Here is a 25391-nt window from a genome sequence, read left to right as displayed (position 1 = left end):
ACAGCATGTCACTCCTAGTTTAACGTTACTCACCTTGGACTATGATGTACGCCGTCGCATGGATATTGTCTATGCTGTTAGTAGCAAAACAGGTATACTCGCCACTATCTTCTTGCTTCACATTTTGTATGTAAAGTCCTCCTGACGGAGTTATTGTGACACGAGGGTCACTTGGTAAAGGGGTTCTGTCGCCTTTGGTCCAGGTAATTCGCGGCTGAGGGTGCCCGGTTGCACTGCACTCCAGGGTAACACTCTCTCCAACTAGCACTTCGGTATTTTGTGGATGAATCACAAAACTTGGCCGTGCTGTGAGAAAAGAGTGATGCCTAAATATGACTTTTAGCTCACATAGCATTAATTTAGCTGAATATTGCAATAATTCAGGGAATCCAGGGTTTTTTAATAGCTCTGTTCCAACATACTTCTACTCTTGGTGCAAACTCTGCCTTGCTTTGTCTAATCTAGCTGCAGATATTTATAAATATCAATACATTAAAAAATAAAAGCTTATATAATTGCACTGATGTTTTTTCTTAACTTACAGCAAAGTCTGGAATTTAAAAATATTACAGTCCTGGACAGGAAATTAGTACTTGCAAACACGAACCCCTGGCTAGACAGAGATTCAGGCTAAAAAGCTCCTGAGCAAGGATGGCTGCACAGGGCATACCAAAGCTTTCATGAGTGGCCTGTTCAGAAGCTCACGGTTTTCAGGTATCCAGAGAGAACATTATTGCATTGAGCAATGTCGCAACGCAACAGCCACTTTTCCTAACCCTTCTACAAACAGCCTACATGATATCATCAGAATTACATATTATGATAAATATATTAATTAACTATGTGATTTGCATTTTTGTTCTAGGGATATTATAACTTCATGATCTAGTTCTTAAAATGCCCAAGGACAAGAAATCTACATGTCAAGAACATACAAGAGCCAAAGCTTCTTATTTTTAGCAATCTTATTAACAAAACAATTGTTTATCTAAATGCAAAATTCAGACCTGATGTTCTTTACCTGGTGACTCAAAGTATCTAAGAGTAACTTCCTGAGTTTTCACTTCTCCAGCCACATTTTTTGCCATGCACTGGTAAATGCCTTGGTCTGTTTCTTGAGTATTCTGAATCATTAATGTGCCATCATCTAGCAAGTTCAGACGGGAATCTTCTTTCATACTAAGTTCATTACTGTGAAGAAAATAATCTGCTGGAGTTAAACCTTTAAATCACAAGCACAGAAAACTGCCAAATAATAAACCTCAAAATTCATTTCACAAAATAATTTTTGGGGAAAAAGGAGTTTTACTATGTTAAATAAAATAATAGAACTTTTAATTTTCTCCTAAAGAGAATAAGAGGAGGAAAAAAAAAAATCAACCAATTTTGCTTATGCAACTATTACATCTTCAAAATTAAAAGCCAAAATATTTTCATGACTAAAAACTTACAGGGGAAGAAAGTAAACAGAATAGACATACCTGAGCTCATTTTCCTTTAAGGCTGTTCTAACTGGCAAACCAGTTTAAAATGCTTCCATTGAAAGTAAATCATGTAAATTAAACCTAAAGATACTAGGAGAGGGGTTAGTTGCTATAAAACCACCTTTGTGCCAATCTCTGGCTTGATTACTCATGGAGCAGTAGTAAACCTGATTATAATTTGTACTGGCTTGAAACATGTTAGGATCAGGTCTTCAGGCTATGTCATGGGTGCATTTCTGTGATATTAACTGAGAATGGTTAGGGGTTTTAATTAAAGGAACTGTTTCTCACTCCATCCCTTACTATATGATAGAGAAAGCACAGAGGAGGGATGAGATCTCACCCTCTGTGTACAAAACCCAGCCTGAATGCTGATCTATTCAACATAATGCTCAACAGATCAATGGCTTTTGACGGAAATCTTGCCATATTCAACTACCTTGCAAAGAGCTTTGCTCTCATTCATGCAGTCAGGAAACAAGCCAGAGTCAATAATCCCACACCCCAAGCTCAAATTTCTTCTTAAAACTCTTTCATATGTGTATTCTGAATACATGTTTTCTTTGTTTATTATAAAAAGTACATGAGCCAAAGAAAATTTTAATGAAACAATTATACCATCCGAGTTCAAGGCTCTGTTCTTGACATACTCCATAAACGCTGTACCCTTGCAGCATGTGGGGTTCTCACTGACATCAGCCAAAAGCTACGGAACCAGGACTCTATATTGTTCCATTTTATCAGCAACTTACAAACTAAAATGGTTCATTTGCTAATATAAAATGTGAGGGAATTTATTCTCCAGATCAGGTTCTCCATTTGTGTAAGAGCATTATTAAGCCAAAGTCTGATTAAGTTAGAGGTAAACTCACAATTCAGGTGTCCATTGTACATTCACATCAGTTTTAAGGGGGGCGATGTGCTGCCTCGTGGCTGGTTCAGCCATGCTGTGCCCAGGGAGCCAGCCTCTGGGGCAGAGCTTGAGCCACCACTCTGCAGCAGGTTGGCCCTTGGGCTGATGAAAGACACATGTCCTTTATAGGCCCTTCCCTCCATGCCCTAAGCAGTGAGGAGAAGCAATGCAGCAGGTTGTCCAGAGAGCTTGGGCTGCCTCCAACCTTGGAGGCTTTTAAGACCCAACTGGATAAAGCAACCTGGTATAATCCTGCTTTGAGCCGAAGACTGCACTGAAGACCTCCTGAGATCCCCTCCAACCTGAATTACCCTACAATCCTATGACATAAGGATTTGCATGCCCTCCCCGAACTGGCTGGGGGAGACAGGAAATTGATCTCTCTCTCCTGTCCTGGAATGGAGCTACACCTTGGAAGAAAACTGTCTCCAAGGAGCTGCGGCTCAAGGAAGACCTTCTCTGAAACCTAATTTATGCAGCTAGAGTCCTTAAAAAAGGTAGCTTTTGCTCTGCCTCGAAATGCATGCAAACACTAGCTAACCCATAAACTGCATGTGCAATGAGTCCATATTGGATTGCTTGGTACTTATATATAAATGATTTAGTCTTGCAGGTTTGAGCAACTTTGCAGGTTTAACTATATTTGAAAAGCTTACCAATAATATCATAGTCATAAATTAATATTTTCTAAAGTTATCAGCTCTTAAGTGTTTAGAATTACAAATGGAACAGATTTAAGCCACTATTACTTTATATACTTTTAATTACAGTGTGTTTCTGCTGTAACTATTCCATATCTTAGCATGAAATGTGTGTGGACACACACCCAGAAATCCATACGCAACCAGACAAACATACTTAGATCAAATTTCTCTCTTCCTCTCTTAAACTTACTTGTTTCGAAGCCAGATAATTTCTGGTTTAGGATTGCCTTCAGCTCTGCAAGTGAAGTACACTGTATTCCCTGAGGTAACGTCCGCATCCTGAGGCTCTGACGTAATTCTTGGCCTCTCTGCATTAACAATATAACATATAAGGAACTTCTACTTGTTTTAAAACTACTAAAGAATGGTAAATAAAAAATTTTCCATACACCCTGTAGAAAAATATTTTTCACAAATATTTTAACTTAAAATATTTATACCCTTAATCAAGATTAAACACACTTTTCCCTACACAAAAGTGACTGCAGGCTTTCTGACCTCCTCCATTGTTCCTTAGGACCTTTTAACAGACTGGAAATGGATTTTGTAAATTTGTATCAGGTTCTAAAGTAGCTGTTTTATTTATTTGAACAAAGGCTCAATTTGCTTATGAAGGAAAAACTTTAAAGCAGCAAGCACAAGTGCCATTTAAAATAACTTCCTCGAGATAAGTATCAGTGCCTAACCTGCCTTCTACAGAATAATTTGTCCAGCTTGCTTCCTGCAGTTTCCATATTCAGGATCCTTAGATGTGCAGAGAGCTGGTAGGATGCCATGTGAATTATTCTGGCACCAAATCCCCTTTTTACTATCTTTTTCAAGAACCTTGTAGATGCTTAAGGTCATAATTCTCATGATCAGTTATACCCAACACATAATCAAAAGGATGATGTACTTATTTTGTATCTTGGCCTCATCACATGGCTCGGCAGGCAAATGCCCATAGCTTGATGAGAAATCTGCATTTTTATTTATGAACAGAAGAGGTACAGGGCCAAGTCCCAGGGTACCCACAGGGCCAAGCCTTTGCACCCCTAGGCTGAAGGAATGCAGACAAACAAGAGGATTATAATGAAAGTGCTTATCCATTGATCCTTCAGTGACAAAGGATTTCAGTGTCTGTTCAGGGTACAACTTGTAAGTATGGCTGAGTAAAAAAGAAATCCAGTGGCCCAACCCCACCTCCAATAATATCAATCAGAGTTTTAAGAGTAAAATCTGTGAAATCAGGAGCAATTCTGTACAGCTTCTTTCTCCCCTTTCCCTTGTACAGAAGGGAATAAAGGACACCAAACGATATTAACATAACTCCAAAGACACTAGTTAACTATCCTTTTATGATCAAAACTGAAATATGAAAAGGAAAAATAAACTCTTTCCAGATATCACATTTAGTTGCTCAAGGAGAAATTTCAAACACAGCTATATTTGTTTAATTAAAGACAGGCTGAGGGGTAAAAGCAATCAGTTCTGTCAGAAGCAGACAAAAACTGAGAAGGTACACAGGGACATTTCTGGAAATAACCAATATTGACCAGAGGAAGTCAGTGTTATCAAAGAGAACAGAACAACAAATTCTAACAAAACAAAACAAATATTAGTTTGTTTACATTTAACACAGTAAAGAAGCCACCAGGAAGTGACAAACCCACCACAATTAAGTTCTTCTGGTGTTATCGTGGCCACCGATCTTCCCTGGATCCTTCGTGGATACTCACAGGTAGCTGCTGCTTGAGCATTACCCGACTCCGCGTATGTCTTCAGCAGCTCTGCCAGCCACAGGATTTCACAGTCACAGTGAAGAGCGTTTGAATCCAAACGCCTGCACAAAACAAGAAGCAGCCTCAACACCTGTTAGCAAGCTTTGACTATTTTGCTAAGATCAAAATGGTTCTGCAATGCCAGGAGCACGTTTATCTGTGAATACAGACAACGATATGGAATACAGGTGACGGTCACTTGCTTATATGCATTCTGGTAGTCTTTATTACAAAAAATACATATTATTTTTACTGCACAGGCAGGACAGTGTTCAACATAGCAAGCATTTAAATCTTTCTTTTTTAACCCCAGCATTCAGTGAATAAATTAGGTTTTCTTTAGAAGTTATACAAACATTGCTTAAGTAAGGAACTTATACCATTCTCCCCACATTTTTTTCTGATTAATACTTGTTATTGTAGTACACAGCTAACCTGACATTTTTACAACTTCCAGTTTTGCTGGTCAGGCAACTGAGACAAAGACCCACAGTTTTATTTAAGCATTAAGCTCTCACTGAGTTCAGTGGGTCAGTAACTTCGTAAAACACCTCCCTATTGCAGATAAGGAGAGCCCATAAATTCTGTTGACTTTCTTCCCAGTAGCAAAGGGCCCTGTTACTACATGGAGCACTGTACTTTCTGGTGGAGGGCCTTGTAGGAAAAAAACCCAACGTTAAGTACAGACATCTGTACCGTTAAACATATCTATCTATAGATTGGAAATAAAACTGCATGGCAAAGCAACCTCAGTTTGATGTATCTTTGGGGGTAGTAAACTTTTTGATCATAGTTTCTTTTAAATTTTTTTTAACCTCTTGTATAAATGCTCATATAATATTTCTTCCCTGTTCTCCTATGAAAAACAGGTAAGAACAAGCAAAACTATTTTAGAAGTTACTATACAAATGTCTCCCAGTATATCAGATGTTACTGGTAGAATTTAAATCCAGAACACGAAAGTTATGATGTGACCTTTAGGGATAAGCTGTCCCAGGTCAGAGAATACCAGGTCAGTCTAGCACAGTGTCCTGTTCCACTAATAGCCACTATTAAAATTGCCCTTTATCTAGGAATTATGTGAAGAAGCATCCCTTTATGTTCATTTGAACTCCACAAGAAATTAAGGGAGGTATGAGTAAAGCAGCTACTATTGGAAGGTGCATAGATCATCAAAATGTACTTTATTCTGCCTTTCACCCACAGTTAAAGGTATGGTTTCATAACTGTCCTAAACCAGCATCTTCCTGTTAAGTCCCTTGTGATCTCTGTTCCTAGCAGAGGTAGCACTGTGACTCACTGCTCAGCACACCCTCAGTATTCCTCCCAGGAAGCAGCGTATGAATGCAAGACTGCCTTTCTCAAAATGGCAGTCTTGGATAATTTAAAAAATATTTATCCTAGATCAGTGGAGATCCAAAGTGAGGGATAGAAAACCCTCTGAAAATCACCTTACTATGGTACTCTTACTGAGTTTAAGTTTTCAAACACTACTGAGGGGCTAAGAAGCCTCTAATTTTCCAAGTTAATGGCATTTCAAGAAGAAATGGCTTCTGGAGTTGCTTTTGAAAGTAATATTTATAATCTTAAACCATCGAGTACCTTTTTATAAACATGTTTTTATCATCAGATAAGGATATGTAAAACAATTAAAAGAAAGTAACGGAATAGTCATATATTGAAAGACATCACAGAAGAATCACCAAGTAAGACAGACAAGAGGGGGGAAAAGCACCACATAAAAATACAATTTACAAAAATACAACAAAGAAGGATCCATGAATATTATTTAATCTACAAAACAAGAGGGTATTACAAATAATTCTAAGGCAGGAAACAAACAAAAGGATTTAGTCAGTAAAGACAGTAGGATATGAAGCAATGGTCTCAATCTATGGATGTAAACAACTGGAACACATCTTAGGATAAATTATTTAATGTTTAAAATAATTACACAGTGAATGGCATTTACAAGAAAAATAAATATTGCAAGATGAGATGCAGTATAACTAGGTTATATAAACTTTCTTTTGTTCAATAATAATTCAGTTTACTTACAGTCTCTTCATAGATTCTAAGTGACTAAATGTTCCAGGAATCAAATGAGCTATTCTGTTGTTATGCAAAAATCTGTTAAAAAGCACAGAAATATGCATGTAATAATTCAGACATTGAGATGTACTCCTTTCATTTACATTCTTCTGAAAGGTCTTTAAGAGAAAGTAATTTTACAAAATACAAAAACAACTGAACCTTATTCAGCAATTCATTGGCTGCTAAGTGGCCTCCAAGGTGTATTTGGTGGGTCCATATGGGGAAAAAGCAGCCATAAAAAGACAGAGTAACCAGAAGAAAGGGAGTTCATAAGCATTCAAATGAGAAATAAAAAAAAGCAAAGTCATAATATAAATGTTCTACTTCCTCATTCATAACATTTATTTTAGGCCAAATACTGATCACAGCTCTATGGGAAATAGTTTTGCAACAGAAAAATATACCACAGGCAATGCTCACTTCTGCATGCCTCTAAGATCAGCCTGACCAAAGTGTTCTTGGCAAAGACTATGTAGTAATTACAATAAAAAATTCAGATTAAAAATATTCTATGGGAATGATAAAAGTATTATTTTCCAGTTTCCAACATTGAATTTAATTCAAACAAAGAAGCAAGCTGACTTCTGAATCTTACCCCAAGAAAAACAAACTTACAGCCTTTCAAGTTTTGGAAGATGGGTAAAGGATTCAGGTTCCAACGTTTCTATTTGATTAAAGTGCAGATACCTGAAAATATGTTAAACAAAAAGAAAAATGCTGAAACAGTTTTCTTAATGAAGCTGAAATATTATAAAGCAATTGTTATTGTTTACACACTGTTTACCCATCTAAATGGTGACAGTGATGTAGTGGGTTAACTTCCTTCTGTTACCATCTGAATCCTGTACTTGAATCTGAGAAATACAAGATATGACTAACAGCAAAATGTTGCAGGTTGTTTAGGAAATATTGTCAGTTTCCAACAGAATAACATTTTAAGTGGACAGTTATTTTCATTGCTATCACACTGAGTGAAAATTTCAAAAGATGCTGAGAAGTAACCTGCTCTAGTCCATGAATACTGGCATTTAAAGCTATGAATGCCCTCAAAAGCCAAACAAATGCATAATATAAAACCCAAGTTTGATTTAATTGCTTTTACACAAAGGGCTTCCCAGCAATTGGTGTGCAATTAACGACCACAGCAGTGCTCTGTTTGATGCTGTTGATGCTTGTGTAAACGATTAATATTACACAGCAACAAATATTACACAGCTGTTAATCCTGTAAAACTGAGTCTAACGTAACGAGATAATTAACCAGATTATTAATCTGCAACTGCTGTGAAAATGGACTTCAAAGGCAGCATCCCTCCAGTCTCGACTATGCTGTGGATAACCTTGCAGATGAGAAAACAGGAAATAATTGAGAAGATTTGCACAAGGACCTGTGAAAATGATTTATAGACTTTGGATCCTGATTATATCCAAATGTATCCAAACCTCCTACAGTTTCCTTTTTGACCTCTGGCAAACTCAGGAACACCTGGAGAATGTGCGTATACAGAAAACACTGTGGGCTAAAGAACAAAAAAAACCCTCATCTAAACCGAAAAGAAAATCTCAGGCCCCAAAAATCTCCTGAGAAATCAATCCTTCAGCATGGAAAGTAAAATGACACAGAAACTCCCTTGTGCTGAAACACCACACGCGCTCTACTCCGTGACCCGAGCCGAGCGGCCGCCGCAGGGAGAGGGAAGCGGGAACAAGAGGCGAGCAGGGCAGAGTGGTGGCAGCGAGCGCGGGAAGGCGCGTGCGGCGGGGCAGGCAGGCACGTGCCTGGCAGGCCTCCCAGCTCCCCCGCCAGCAGCCGCACAGCCCCAGCGCGAGCCAGCCAGCCATGCCAGGGAGCAATGAGTGGGGACCACAGAAAAGGCCAATAAATCAGCATGGATGTGATCAGGCACGTCGGAGTGTCAAGCCTGCTTACTGTCAGAGCAACGCGTGGCCACGTATTGTAGCGGGCACAGAGTATGATCCTGTTTGCACAAGGAAACAAGAAGCGCGTAATCATGCTATGCCTGCCAGTCTTTATCTCCCTTTTGAAAATACAGGCCAATTTCATCTAAACTAAGACGACAGACATCTCAAAGGCAGATACTTCCTGCAAGGATCTTTCAAATCACCAGCGAAGAGAAGAGAGTTCAGTTGCATCCAGCCCTGAGGAAGGACCGGCAGGACAGGTGGGTATCTGCCCTGTGGCTCAGCTCGCCCACCTCCCCAGCATCAGCAGCATTCGGGAGGGGGCAAGGCAAGGTGGGGATCACCACAGTGAAAGAGGATGAAGAGAAAAAAAACAGGCATAACTATAGGGTTTGCTACTTCTTCTGAAGCAGCTTTGATTTTGGAAAAAATTACATACACTCCTTCTTGTGCAGCCAACAGGGATTTTTTTCCTTTTTAACTTTGTTAATTCTGCTTGCATTTTTATGACCAACTTACAAATGCATCTCCTTATCTTCCCAATAAATTAACCTCTTGTACTTCTTTAGCATTGACAAAGCAAGATTTGTAGGTACAAGTAATACTTCTTACTAGAACAACAAATAATGGAAAAAGCAGTCACACTGAGGCACACAAACCCCTCCTTCAGGTCCATGGATCACAGGTGAGATTAACAAAGAGAGAAAAAGAAAGGACACCTTCTCAGATGGTTAAACTGATGTATATACATCATTAAACACAAAACAACAGCACATAACTGCTGTTTACTATTCAAGACTACTATAATTACAGATGTGAAGAACATTTTATGTGCCTGAAAACTCATCTTGTTTTTCCAACCAAATTAATCAGTCTAATCGTAACAATACTTCTGTTATAAACCTTGCCTTGTTTACAACCTCAAATCATCACAGATACAACTACAATAATTCAGGTACTGAAGCACATTATCACAGCTAACTTCACCTCATCAGAAATCATGCTGCCTAAAGTAGATCAAAAAACCAAATCATGTAGTCCAGCTGGAAAATACTCTTAACTGCTTCATATGACAAGCCAGTGGATTTTGCAGGTCTTTAAATTATAACCTCAAAAAACTACTGAGCAACTTGTCAGGAAATTTATGAACAGAACAAATTGTTAAATATCTGGACAAAGTAATTAGCAACAAGTGTAATTCTAAAAAAAAAAAAAAAAAAAAACAGATTGCATTGTAAATCTACAATAAAAAGAATAAAAATTCCTTGGCTTTACTACCTACACTTTAATCACATTTTATCACTTAGGTTTTTCACATATATTAATTTCTTCTATGTACCACATTAATGATTTTAAAAGGATTTTAAAAATTTTAATTAATAGGAGAATTTATTGGACTGGAAATTCACTGTAAAAGTATTCATATTCAGGAAATAATCTCACACTTACATGTCTTTATAGATACCTTTTAGGTGCATAATATAAAACACTTAAAATAGTACTATGATGTAATGAATTTAATATTAAAAATCCTTTCAAAATGGAAATTTAAAGAAAAAGCACACAAGAGTGATTTTTAAATACCTCTGTGTCTTCCTTTTTTAATTCTGAATTCACTATCAAGGATGAAACAGAAGGAAAGGAAATTCTTAAAGGAAAAAAGTCCAAACCAAACACTAGAGGAAGATAAAAATTTGATCAAATAAGCATGGTACAGATTTTATCTTTGTTATTATCCGTCTTGAAGGATAAGCATTTACAGTAAAATTCAGTCCCAGTGGCGTTTTTCACAGCACTAAATTAAGGATTATATCTTCTGTAGCATAATATTTTTGTAGAGGTTTACTTTTATCACATATGCCGATTGTTCATTTCTAATAGTATCTCCACATCTTTGGGGAAGTACTTAAAATCCATTAGTTGAGTATAATCTATGTTCTGAATATTTAAATAGCATGTTTGCCATTTTGATTATTTGAAAGAGAATGAACAAACATATTTCTCTCACATTTATCAAAGAGCTTTCCCTGCCCTGAGGTATGACAAGAAGTAACTGGCTTAAACCACAAGGAAAGAGATTTAAATAAGATGACACAGTAACAATATAAAATATTGGAAGAGGATACTTAAGCAGATTATGGAATCCTCTCTTTAAAGACTTTTAAAATACGGCTAGATAAATATGTTTCCAGTCATCTGGGTCTGTTGTCCCTAGCTGATCTTGTTTTGGAATAGTAACAACGTACTTCTTAAGTTCCCTTTCATACCTTTTGGGTTGGTTTGTTTGTTTGTTTATTAATTAATTCTCTTTCATTATTCCTTACCATAGGTATTTTTAGCAGCAGTGAGACTTTAATCAGGCTTCGCTGTGTTAAATGTGCATAACTGCTCAATACAGTTATGCAAAAACCAGGACCTCTTTGTAATACAAAACGTTAAGAAATTCATAGTAAAGTTTCAAAGCTACTGAAAATGGAATTAAGGGAAATTAAATAAATATAGCAAGCTGCATCACTGTACGTAAGGTAACATTTTTATCTATTAATTTCCCCCAAAAATATGTATATGTGTATACAAACTAGAGCATAACTCTAATAACAGCTTATAAAGAGCAAATTTAGTACGTTAACATGAAAGTCAAAAGAAAATGCGTAATTTGTATTCCACTAAGATTAAGTAAATGGATTTAAATAATTCCATTAGTATCTGGGGATCCCACTAGTTAAGAACTGCAGAGAACACTTTTTGGACCTGATACCTACAGCTCTTAGGATAATATCTCAAAAAAATATAGTAGGTAATTGAAAGAAAATCAATCTACACACATCTGGAAATAGACTGCATTTAGAGCTCGATCTTGGGATCCAGATATAGCAAACTCATGACCTCTCAAGACAGGAGGTATTTGTGATATTTCAGGTGGGATTCAGTTGTCTAAGCACAGGCATAGAGAAACATATAGCGGTTGTCTAAGTGCAAACATACAGAGGCAGCTTTCATTGCCTTTTGGGTGCTCCGGCTGCCTTCCATCTGCTGCTCAAAAAAAATGCAAGTTTCCCGCAGCTTTCTGTCACATTTGCCAGACCCAAACATATGTCTTGCAGATTTAACAAGGTCTAAACTGGTACTAAGCGGTTACTTTTCATCAGTTCACTTTCTCCCTTTGTGCCCTGTCATGACTGAAGAGTTAGGTGACGAAATATGTATGGCTCAGTATGTCTGAGTATCTAAAACTGCCAATTTTTTTCAGAATTTACTCTAGCACAAGTGAGTTTCAAGATCTGATTCAAAGATCTTACTCTCTTGGCAGAAATCTCCAAAGAATAAGATTATACTACATCGGCAGCTAAGAATTGTGATGCAGAGGTTTAGGAAGGATCCTGCCAGCAGCAGTAAATACCATGTTGGGATTTTTTTTCCCTTATACATACAACAACAGGCCTTCTAAATCAAACTATACTCTCTCAAAGAACAACAACAACCAAAAAAAACCCAAAAAACACCAAAAAAACAAAACAAAAAAAACCCAACAAAACAGAAAAGTGTTTGCTTTGCTGTTCAGTTTCTTTTAAAAAAGCAACTATCAGTTTCATTTTGCTTCACTGGAGTAGAAGAAATTACTATGAATTGAGTCTTTCCCCGAGACATAGACCACAGCATCTAACTCCAAGAACTCTGCCAAGCACTGAGAATAGCATTTGGCTGAGTCAACACATCCAGTAGCAAAAGATTTTTGAGAACTTGAGGCCATGGAAGCCTCAAATACAAAAACATCAACTGAGCAGTTGATACAGTCCCCAACTGAAGTTAGAGGACTTGGGAACTTGTTCACAAAGACTAACTTTTTTCTTGTGAACACAGTCTTTCTCAAAAAATAATGTGACAGAACAGACCTTGTAGAGTCAGACCCTATTTTTATGCTAAACCTATTTTTATGCTAAAGATACATAAATGACATCTCTCATAAACTACAAATCTCAGTTAATACCATTCATTAAATTTATTTCCAGGCCTGCCACTGGCTTTCTGTGCTCCCATTTTCCCACCTGGCAAGCCTTCTATTTAAGATCTGACCAGGACAAGGGTTCTGAAAGAAGTGAGCTTTCTGGTGTGCACCCAGCAGGGCAGTAAACCCTCCAGCAGCTCAGCAGACCAGCCACAAGCACTGCTTGCAGCAACTGATGCCATGACACAAGGGCAGTCACTGAGCACTGACTGTGCCAGGCTCCGTTTCCATACTTCCCAGATAGAGGTGAGACTCAAAGCCTGTTTAAAACTCAATTTCATATAGAACAATGTTGATGTCTCAAGTCTGAGCTTACAGTGGGATATCGCTACAGGCAGAGAGGCTTAACTACAACCTAGCTGAAACGTACACTCAGAAGGTTTTAATATTTCAAAGCAATTTATGTTTTTCAGTCATAACACAGATCAACAGGAAATAGAGCAAAAGAAAAAAGGACAAATGATGCCACTTGCAGCGTATCAGACTTGTGGTATGAGTAAGAATGTTATTTTGGATGCTTCAGTAATTCAATAAACAGGCCTCTATTTAAAATTCTACATAGAAAATAAGAATTGCTGTTAGCCTGCAAGTAAGCCCTACCAGTTTCTGTCAATATACTGCAGTAATCATTGCTAGAGTGGGAGGAAGAGGAAGACAAAGGCATTAAGGAAAAAAATGACATTTATATATGTTTTATAATCATCATTTGTTTTATACAGAAGCTCTTCCTTCAATAGGCATCTATTGCCCTCTAAAATGAGCTTGTATGATTTTGTAACCATTGGAAATATCATTTTATTTCAGATACACACAGTGTCCACTAGCATCCACTAGAGGTTTATAGTAACAAGGAAACTGGTATATATCATAGAAAATTTGTAATACTTTGATAACTATCAAGAGTTTCAAAATTTACATTGGTCCTAGAAGAAAGATGTTCAGCCCCTAAAATTTATGTGCTACAAAATGGTCTACTCATTTCTAGTACTGTTATTTGGCAGTCAAACTGTGAAATAGCTATGCATTTGTAACTCTTTCTGTTTTTCTAAACATTACCACAATGACTGTATAGCAATGCTTTCTGATCATAAACCAAAATATAGTTAAACTTAACTGAATCAATACAATCAGTTTCTGTCATGCTAAGGACTGCATTTTTCATTCTTTTTCAACAGAAATTATTCTTCAGTCATTACACAGGAAAAGGAGTTTGATTTTAATCAGTCTTTGTAGAAGACATTACTGAAACATCTACATTACACACAATGAACTTTCTTTTTAAACATCTGTATATGGCAATGATTAACACATCAATAATAGTAAGGTTTTAATGTTAAAAACCTGTTTTAAAATATAACAAAAGTGGGTTAAACTTCAGGAGGCTAATTCATCTTTAGTTATGCTGCATAAAACAAAGTAACTGCTGCAGTCAAAGGAATTGCAGTGTTATAAAACCTACAGAAATTTAATCAAGGTCTCTCTCTAAGCAATACACATTAGTTTTCAACATTTTCCACAATAATGCCGCTTCTCCATCAAAGCTATGTAACAATGTATAGGGACACCGGGAATGCAAATCACAAATAAAAGACAAACACAGAAATGAGGAATTTGACACAGAGACCGACTGTGTTTTTTCCCATGCAAATGATTATGGGGGCTCTGCCTAACAACCCAGGGAGTGCAGACATGCAGAGCATGCAGGCAGGTGTACGGATCAAGGCGTGCACTTTTCCTCTGCAGGGGAACCATGGAGATGACAGCACAGAAGAGAAAAGGCACTTACAGTTGTTCTAGAGAGGCAAGTCCTTTAAATGCTTGCCTGTCAATTGACTGGATTTCATTCTTGTACAAATAGCTGAAACAAGAAACAATCAGTAATATTAGTACACAAACAAGAGCTACATGAAGGTGGAAAAGAAGAATTAAGTTGACACGTGAAGACAGTTTTTCAACTACATATTAGGAAAAAAATACAAAACAAAAATAAACACATACACATAAAAATACTTTGTCCTCTAGATTTCATCCCAAATGTTTGCCAGGAAGGACAAAAGTCTGGGGCCTTGTAGGCCCTGAGGCTGTCACCCGGATGGTCTTGGGCTTCCCAGTGCTCACTGTTATTACTTACTGTTTCTTTGCCCCTCAGTTTCTTGACGGGCTTGCCAAAAGTCAAAATAAATTTAACTCAGTGGGACAGAATTGTTTCTAAAGTGCCTTTGCCAGAACACACCGGGGATGACATTGGCCTCTTGCTTTCTTTAAAATATCTCATCTGCATACTGGTACAAATATTCAAATTACGATGGAATAAGTCTTTTTACTGGCCTTGGAGAACAAATAGTGAGAATTTATTTAGCTCTGCCACCTTTTGAATATTTACCAAAAAAATACAAGATAGAATATTGGTATTGCACCCATAAAACACCACTGTATATTTATCACTGTGTAGAAGACCGACATTAGGTCCACACTGATACTCTATGGTATAAACAGAATAAACATATCCAAAGTACCAGTATGTTCACATGTTGCCTCTATCTACCTTTTCTACATAATTAAAATAAATCAAGATGGATCAGTGTATGTGCTCACGTTCATCATGCTTTTAACAGCAAGGATGGTTTAGTGAGAGGGCGTTGGAGAAAAATCACACAGTTTAGCTGGTGACTGCAGTTTCTGCATGGAGGCAGCAAAACACTTTTGGGGTTCCATGTCAGTCACTCTCTTTTTGTGTTAGGTTAGGAACAGGTTTGCAGTTAAGAACTTTCTCACAATTATTTGACACATGATTTTAAACTCAGTTAATCAGGCATGGATTTCTATGAAAAAGGAATGAAGAGACTCTGGACCACAAATGGCTTTATTAGCAGGCATTTTATTAGTAGTGGTTTGGGCTTTTTTATCATTACAGCTTTCAGTAAGTTACTGGAAATATTGCAAACATCTTTTGATGCAACAGATAAAATACCGGATCAGCTGGAGTTGGTTGCAGTTTTAACACTGCCTTGACAACGGGCAACATTTCACAATAGGCGCTAACAAGGAAAAAAGTTGTAGATATCTGATGTTCAACTCATGACAACTTTGGGAGGCAATATGGAGTAGTTTCCTTCTCTTGAGCCTAAATTTAGTTTTCCAGTGAATCATTTGCTGAGATTCTAATACATTAATATACAGAGACTTGGGTGTGCTTAATTAACATAGATATGCATCTGAACAAAAAGCAGAGTTTCTTCAATAACAGAATAACAAGGAAGCAAAAATTTCTGAGGTTTTTAAAATGCTCAAAATTCTGAACAAATTAAACTGAAAAAAAAATACTGTCATGTGAAATTATTGTAAAAACTTTTAAAATAATTTGAAGAGAAAATAGATGTATTAAATATTTTGAATGTGGAATTGTTTTTTATTCTATTTGAAAAAAAATATTTCATGACTATTCAAATATTTGTTTTGACTTAGATTTACCAATTCATTTGAGGATTATGGTCATTACAACTTTGTCTCTCCTTAATTTTCCTCTCTGTATATTAAATTCCTATCTTATTTTCCAGCAAAAATTTTAAATGCACCATTTCTTCTCACTCCTTAGAAAATTTCAAGGACTGAACACCTAAAGTGTTATCTACCTTTCTTAATATACTCCACTTGGCAGCATGGAAATTCCTCTTATTCCTCTGAGTACTAAACTTCTGATCAGACCCGTGAACCAGAGTGTTCTAAGATGGTTTTAAAAACTAACCTCAATTAAGTATCTCTTGTGCGCTTTTAAATAATTTTATTCAAGAAATCTGAATCCAATTTTTTAAAAAAAGTTTTACAGGAATCACTCATGTAACTTTTATTTATTTTCTGCAAAGGCAGAGCGAAACTGGATGACTCTGTAGTTTTGCAGACTTTTACCACCATACTGCAGGGAAGGCAGAAGAGTTTCATACCCCTTTTGGAGCTCTTACCAAGCCACTGTAGTGGGACTTTAATTGTGATTCAGCTTTAAACTACAGCTTTTTCTATTTTGATCAGAAAACCCTCAGCTGCAGGAGCCTCAACTGACCTCAGTCTATCACATCCCCCCTCCACAGAGAAACCCCAGCCACCCCAAGGCTACAAAAACGTATGTTCTATGACAGATGTGTTAACCAGACTTTCATTTAATTGTGCAGATGTTTCCCTGAGAATATTAACAGAAAGAAAAAGATATAAATATTTACCTAATGAAGAGATGACAGACTGCAAAATACAAATAAGTAGCACTCACAAAAAATATTTGTCTTTCTAAATGCTACTGTGCCTAACAAGTAAAACTTTATAAACACTACACTAATCTTTAACAAAAACATTCTCGAAATTTTTCCCAGATACATTAGCAGATAACAGATTTTTCTATAATTAGGGAAAAAGTAATTTATCATTTAATTTACATAAAAGCTCTCTTACAGAACTGAACCATTAGAATTTTATGAAGAATAAATAAGCAGTGCATTAAGATGACAAGGGATATGTTCTATTGAGACTATTTCTACTAATTGTTTTCAGAAGAGTTAAAAAAAAAATAGCATTTTTCCAGAAATGAAAGCAAGGTTGATAGAGGCCAGAGGTACCTGTTATGTACTTGACAAATGAACAAACAAATCGTTAACCAGTTATCAGAAAATTAGGGAAAAAAAAAAGTAGTTTTAATTAAAAGTTTGTTAGATCCCTTATGAGGATAATTTTTGTTTCTTTTTGTTATGGATCGTGTTAAAAGTAGTTATGTGATTTAAGGGAAGTAAGATCCAGATACATTTGGTTGGAACTGGAGGGAAAAAAAAGTTTTAAATAGCAACATCAGGCATTGTAGAGTTAAACCTGACAAATAAATAAATACAGCAAAGAGAGATTTATATAGAAGCATAAAGGAGACAGTGGACTTAGCAACATGAACTGAAAAGAAATGAGATCCAGGATCACTGGAGGTGTTCAAAGGACAAAGTAACATGACTATGACAGCAACAGTGGCAGAAGGCACAGAAGGAAACATGAACTAATCCCATTTCTGGAAGGGTGAGTTTAGCAACTCTTCTACCATTATGTCATTCACCAAAGGCAAAACAAGCCTCATATGTTCCCTTTTAGTACTTCCAGAACTGATACATGTCATACAGTCTTAATTTCCATTTATCATATGCTTACCACAATGTCTTATTCCTCATCTTTCCATTTCTTACTATATGAACATGTATCAGTGTTTTTGCCAAAATTATTTTCATTATTCATTTCTATTTCCTTCACTTTCTTCACGTTAGCTTTTAGTTTACTGCTCTGTAAATACCAAGTACCTACTCTTTATCTGGAAAGTGGGTTTTAATCACTAATCTATATTTTATATCTTTGTATATCTCCTCCCTAAATTCTTTCTTTATAACTTAACTTCTTTTTTTTCCACTGCTGATCCCAAATATTTAATATCCTACATATTGAAGTGGTAGCATGTGTCTACCTTAAATTCCCAGTTTTCTCTCTTGGAGAATAAACTGTTGACTTTCAGGATCAGGAAGTATTATCCTACCCAGCTTCCACAAATCTACCTGTATCTACAATATATAAGGTTGGGAAGCTTTTCTTTCTCATCCTTCTGTACTATCACCTCTAGTCAGTAAACTGAATAACTCCTAGGAAGTCAATTAAATATATTCAGTGTACCACATACATCATGTACACATATACATCTTGTATCAGGAGCAATAAATTACAAACATGTTACCAATTATTTTGCTCATATGAAGACAACTTTTACAGTTTATTTTAGACAGGAGTGTTTACAGTATCCTTTGCAGAAGGGGGAACATAAGACCCAAAAATTATACAGAATCACTGAAGTGCAGAAAGAAACTGTATGATGGATGGAGTCCAAGCTAATGATCTTTTCTTTGATCTTAGTATAGAATCATATTGCCAACACTAAGGTATATGAATAAAGACAGACAGGCAGAAAGGCAGGGAAAAAAGTATCCTCTTGGTTTCACAGCAAAACAATACATTTCTTTCTTTCCAACTTTTAGTATATGAATTCATAGGCAAATTATTTCCACAAACAGTACAGTAAGATTACGCAAAAGTGTTTGCAGCACTATCAAAATTTCAATTACATAAAGAACAACATGTATTCCTAAAAAAATAAGCTTCAAAAATCATGTGTATAATTCTATTTTTATAATGTAAAGACCAACTTTTAAAATTAGAAATACTTTTAATGTACAGAAATTTGAGAAAATATTACTCTTTGTCAAAATTTTTTCTTCAGACAGACAATTCTGAAAACATATATACCTCATAAAACTGTAAGCTCAGTTTCATAAATAGTACAAGAAGCATTTGAAAATTCTAGGGCTTCTTTGACACTTGCTGGAAAAGTTTTGTCTGAAAGCACAAAAACTGATCATCAGTAGAGATACAGGAATGGGCCTTGACATCTCTCTCAGAAAGTGGCTTTTTTTTGAAAAAAAATAAATGTGCTGTATTTTGTTTTACACTTACATATTTTATATAAAACTATATAGTTACAAGTATTTTTATACAGTTATATGTTCATATTAATAATAGTTATACATTTTATATTTATATATATTTTGCTAAATCAAAGTCACTGAGAAATTACAGATTTTCTAAAACTACTCAGTGAATTATACATCTTTGGAAACATCTGCAATCCAGTACTTGCGTTCTCACAAGAACACAAGTAACATCATGGTCCAATGATCTCATTTTATGAAACATGACAAATTAGGTTTGCAAATATGCATAAGATCAGGCCATAGAAAACCTCAATTATTCCAGATGATTTGGCTTTATAATATTAAATTCTGAATATTTTGAACTTTTGTACAAACTCTCCCCCATAATTTCTACTTCATTTGATCCAACTGGGAGAAAAATGGTCTGTTTTGTCCCCTTTGTTCCACAGAATACAGGTAGCATGTACTTATTCAGCTGAAATTTTCACAGCTGAACTCTATTTATTTGGTACATTCAAGCCTTCAGTATTGACTATCTGACCAGTACCAGCATTTTCATAACTTTAAGGATGTACAGTTTAAAGTTAAACATTTATATCCCAGTCACTGAAACAGGCAAAAAAATATTTTTAAAGTTTATTTTAGCAAAACAGGGGATAGCTTCAAAGAAGAGCTCTCCGCAATTGAATGAACTACCACATTGAACTTCATATTCAAATTTTCCAAAGAAGAGGAAAAGGAAAAGACCTTTCTCATAACAATATAGACAGGATAAGCATTACAATATGTATATGAAAACAAATCATAGTTCAGTTATCTCTTTTCACTCTTTTATTGAGCTGAACGGAGTGCATTTTTGAGTTTTATCTCAGGTCTACTACAGCTAGACAAAGGCAAGCATGTGAAAAGAAATAACTAATAAGAACAAAGTAGTATTTTTGCACAGCTGCTGACTATGGACATAAGCTTAGACATCCCGAATTAGTAAACCTTACATACTCCACTACCACAAACACATCTTGTAACAAATAAGATCATCATGGACTTAATTAATTCACTGGGGATTGTCTCTCCAATACTCTTTTTCCTTCTATTGCATATAGATTAAGTAGTGTTATTACTGAAAGACAATAGACAAAAATCAGACACAGAAATGTAATCAAACACAGCTTGGACAATCAGGAACTGTGTTTGCACAAATTCATGTGATTTTTATTTTCTTCCCTTCTGTCACCTCCTTAGAGCTATTCAGGCTTCATTCTTGCAAACTAAATGGAAAATTAACCTTCTGAATTGCTTTCAAAATTTGAAATCTCAAACTGACCATTTTTTTCTGTACAGCATTCAAGCAATGATCAATACTCCAAGACAATGGAGTGAAACTTTTCTGCTTGACACTCAAAAGGTGGATTACAGAGACAAGATGACAACTTACTACTCAGCTTTAGTTTTTATACAGATAAAATAGCATTTTTAAATGTCTTTTGTTTATTTTGATAATTAATACACTTGATATGTTTTTTAACAATGGGAATAATTAGTCTTAAAATATACAAGGTGCCTCGAGACATAGAAATGATGGCAAATCATATAGGTACTTTTCTATTTTGTGTTTGACTTAATTTTTCTCTTACAAATTTATACTGCATTCAGTGAGCAATTTAGGAGTAGTTAAAAAGCTTACGTAAATTACAAGCATCTGCAGACACAAATCTTGGACTAGCTGCTTTTAAACCACTTTTCAAAACACAAACTTAAAAAGTACCTCTACAAAGATTTCAGTGAACCTTTAAAGACATGACTTCTTAAACCTTTCAACATATCCCTTTTTAAATTATCTTTTAAAATACATATAGTAAACAGCAACTAGTAAATACCTTAAAATCTACTGCCCACAAATATCAATCTTATATTAGCAAGTATCAAAGCACCTACTTAGAGAAAGATTCACAGTTGCTCCTACTGCATAAATTAATTTCACAGATTTCCAAAGCAGTTTATCTCCTGATATAGTGAGTCAGATTAAAACACAACCTCAGATTAAAACACTTTCCCATTGAAGAAGTTCAGTTACACATTGACACAAAAAGTAGCATTCATTTAACTTACAGATATTTCAGATTTTCGAGGTCTTCAAATGCCCCACTAGGTATTCTTTTGATTTGATTGTTGTTTAGAAGCCTATTAAAAGAAATAGCCATTTACTTTAACATATAGGAACAGTAGGGGGGAAAAAAGTGTAATAGCTGATGTAATGTAGCAATAAAGGAAAACTTTAAAGAATAACAAAACTCTTCTTCCCCTAACAGTAACTGTTAAAAGAAAAAAAAAGAAAAAAAAAAAAAAAAAAACAGTCACTACATCGCAGGAGAAAACTGAAAAAATTAGACAGAAATAAATAAAAAGAAATAATGTGATTTTTTGTAGGTGTCTGAGAAGATGATGAAGGGGAAAAAAAATCTTGGTCTCAAGTCTACACATCAGCTTGAGATTGATAAAATCAAGATTAACAAATTTGTCATTAGGAGGTCCATTAAAGTGACTTTTCCTAGATGTTTCTTAGCAATACTCTGTGCACTGGGCCCTTTACATCACACAGGAACACAACTATCTGTATTCAAGATTTGCACTCATAACTTATTGCAGTGCTTTTATGAAGAGAATGGAATCCAAACAATGAATCCTGTCTTTATTTGGGATTTCTGGATCACAGATCAGTTATTTGGACAGTTAAACTTGAGGCTGGATATCTGACAGAAATTGTAATTCAAAACTGGGGATCGACTACAAACAGAGGGGTGATCAAAGGTGACTGGCAGCAACAATAGCTAGTAAAAATGTCTTGGTAGCACAGATTTGGACAATATCCTTTTGGGGGAAAGCCCAATCATTTCTTCTTGTGTGACTATACAATACATCTCCATACATTTATTGCTATGTGCTTGCAGGATAAATACATAATAGTGATCCAAAGCTCAGTGATATCACTACTGTATTTCAGTTCATACACTATTTGTATTCTAGAAAACAGTCTAATTTGCAATCATAAATTATATACACTGAAAAATAAAATAACTGTCCATGTTAATTCCTCCTCATGTCTGCTAAACTATTAGAGAAGAATGCATGTATTTGTTTCAAAAGTGGTGTCTGAAGGAATGACAAAAGAGATACTAAGTTAAAACTATAATACACATATTATTTGCATTGTGGTTTGTAAAAAATCTTAGAAAACGCGAACTTTCTTTGCAAACATCTATGATAACAAAGACCTCTATATAAGACAGCCCAGTAGGAACAAATACTTCCAATTACTGCCAGTCCTGGCAAGCACATTAGAATAGGAAAGTTAAAAACTTTAAGAGTTTGTCAAACATTTTGCAACTACAACACATTTGCACATCAGAGCCTTTGAACAGCTTTGTTGTAATTCCATGATTTATTATGTGATATTCCACCAAAGTCATTCAGCACAATTTGGAAAACATATAGTAAAGGTCTGTATTGTTCATATTAAAGTATGTTAATAAAACATTAGGATGTAAATAATTTCCTTTTTTATTTTAATAGATGTATACATGGCTTTGCTTTCAAATACTTTAGGCCTAAACCCCAATTCCCTTACCTGTGTCAATACTAAATCTGAAATTTGTGAGACTACATACCTATGATAAGTGAGCAAAACTGGCACATTACCAAATTAATCACATTAAATCAAAAGGGAAAAGGGCCTAAAGGTTGAAAAAGGACTTACAGTGTGTTCAGATTTTTAAGCCGTCTAAACTCTCCAGGATGGATTTCTTTAATCCTATTAAATCTTAGGTCTCTGTAGAATAAAGAAAGAAACATGTTATAAAAAAATCTATGTATTTTTTCATATGAAAAACTGAACCAAGCACAAGTCTTTTGTGACCACCGTGAACTGCTGCTGTCCATAAACCCTGGCTTTTGACCAAAGGAGAAGGCAAAATAAATCCAAATTTGACAAATTTAAGCAGAGGATTGACCAAATCCAGCCTCAGCGGTCAATGCTGAAGGCTGTATCTAAGTTGAACCCGTGGTCATGAAGGATGTTCTCTTCCACAGTGAAGCAACTTGTAATGGGATGTTGAATTGTGTTTCACAAAACTGAATTGTCTCTGTGTTTTAAAAGCTGCTTGTAAATAATACAGTATATAAAAAATGCTTGTAAATAAACAGTTATAGAAAAATTGGGATCAGAAAAAAGAGCTCAAGAAAAAAGAGACAGCTTTCAAGACTTTGAAGCTACTCCGTTCTTTTGGTTTGGGTAAGGAGGCTTAAGTGCCTTATGCTGTCTGGCTTTTAAAACCTGTAAATCCAGCTGCCTAAAGATATTTATTTTCTTATTTAATTTTACTTTCTCTTCATTTTTTTATATATTTTTATCATCTTCAGTTTCTTGTTAGATCTATAGCTTAATAAGAACTTCTCCAGGAAGAAGGAAACCAATGTTCCAAGTGAGGTGCTGCAGAGCGAGCAGGGACAGGGAGCGAGGTTGGCAGCAGCGTGGGGGTGTGGGGAGATGCCACAGCTGTGCCAGCCTCACACCTCTCGCCAGTTGAAAGAAGGCGGCAGCGTTTTCCACCTCTGCCCGCCTCCTGTCCTCCCCCAGCTCTGTGTCACATGGTCTTGCTCCTTGCTTGCCCTGGCTGTTGTATTCCCAGCAGCTCAGAAACTGTTTTAACCAAGCAATAAACCCATGCAGAAAAAACAAAACAAAGGGAAAAAAAAAGGAAAACAAACAAACAAACAAAACCCAAACCCAAAACGGAACTAATTTTCTGCCTGACTTGCAAACAGGCTTGAACGGGCTTCCTGGGAGGCCACACGGGTGAGAGAGGGACTGCAAGGAAACCAAGGGAAAAGAAGGAGAGCAGCAGGTCTGTCGTCTTCCCTAGCAGCAGAGCAAGGACACCTGGACCTTATAGTCTCTGGCAATCAAACAGAAGGGAAGCAAACGGAAAGTAAGTAAAATCTGAAAGACAGTGATCACGCTTACTGCACTGTCCTTTCTAGAACACACATGTACCGATTGCTTTCAGAAAGTAGGACAAACATGTCATAACTTCAATCTTTACACCAAAACCAGTCCTAATTAAAACATAAATATGCACTGAATTTTATCAGGTAATATGTTATCAAGAAATCTCTCTGGAATTTGGTATTTAGTCAAAGGAAATACAGAAAAGCAGACAAAAAGTCAGCTGAATACTAATCCCATGTAACACCACTGGCTGAGGTCGTACTACTTGAGGGGTGTATTTGCCTGTAGTCTTCGCAAAGAGCATATTTAAGCATCATTCCTCATTAATCATTCCATCAGGACTTATTCCACTCTGGAATAACAGCCTCTGAACGACTTTTTCTACACAAGTGGTTTAGGATGTGGCCTACTGTTCATTGTTAGAAAAGGATTAGACATGTGGTTTTGTTTGCATTACACTCCACCAAAATATTTGATCAGTGACTGGAATAAATGAGGGATGCAAACTGCCATCCCTTACTTAGATGTGTCATTAAACTGCCTGTAGACAAGAAGGACAGCCCCCTCACTCAACTCCCAGCTGAACAGAGGTTTTCCAGATTTAGAAGCACAAATTGTCATAGCTTGCATTTGTTCTTTACAAAAGCACCTCCTTCAGTTATAGCTAAACAGCATTATGTGGTATTTATTGCTCACACATGAAATATTCACTTATCACACATGAAACACACATGTCCCTGATGAGAAACTATGAGTCACTGAATCTCAGGTCCCGAGGTTTCCTAAACAAGCATTGAATGTCATAGCCTGCACACAGAGAAGATACAGCAGATCTCTCTATAAGCATCATTGGACATGACATTCCACTTTACTGAGAGCTTTTTCTAGATTATATGAAAGTTTATTGTGTTTCAAGGAAGCATTTTAATTTTGATTCAAATAATGAAAACTGAAAAAATCCAATATCCATGCATGGAATATTGAAAACTGAGGATTTTTCAAAAAC

General features: G+C 36.0%; 1 protein-coding gene across 1 annotated transcript in view; it reads right to left on the bottom strand.

Annotated features, from left to right (window-relative positions):
* Nucleotides 1-25391, bottom strand: part of PXDN (peroxidasin) — a 66580-nt gene that overhangs the window by 36981 nt on the left and 4208 nt on the right. The window contains exons 2-10 of the mRNA XM_026844026.1: nucleotides 23135-23206; nucleotides 21490-21561; nucleotides 14670-14741; nucleotides 7571-7642; nucleotides 6920-6991; nucleotides 4754-4923; nucleotides 3292-3409; nucleotides 1022-1191; nucleotides 34-306 (exon numbers count right to left, since the gene is read on the bottom strand). Coding sequence (XP_026699827.1) covers nucleotides 34-306; nucleotides 1022-1191; nucleotides 3292-3409; nucleotides 4754-4923; nucleotides 6920-6991; nucleotides 7571-7642; nucleotides 14670-14741; nucleotides 21490-21561; nucleotides 23135-23206 — 1091 coding nt within the window. The remainder of the gene's footprint in view (nucleotides 1-33; nucleotides 307-1021; nucleotides 1192-3291; nucleotides 3410-4753; nucleotides 4924-6919; nucleotides 6992-7570; nucleotides 7643-14669; nucleotides 14742-21489; nucleotides 21562-23134; nucleotides 23207-25391) is intronic.

The sequence above is a fragment of the Athene cunicularia genome (genome assembly GCF_003259725.1).
Source record: "Athene cunicularia isolate RWA chromosome 3 unlocalized genomic scaffold, athCun1 chr3_part1, whole genome shotgun sequence".
NCBI classification, from domain to species: domain Eukaryota; kingdom Metazoa; phylum Chordata; class Aves; order Strigiformes; family Strigidae; genus Athene; species Athene cunicularia.
The sequence above is the reverse complement of the archived record's forward strand: the minus strand, read 5'-3'. Positions and strand labels throughout refer to the sequence as shown.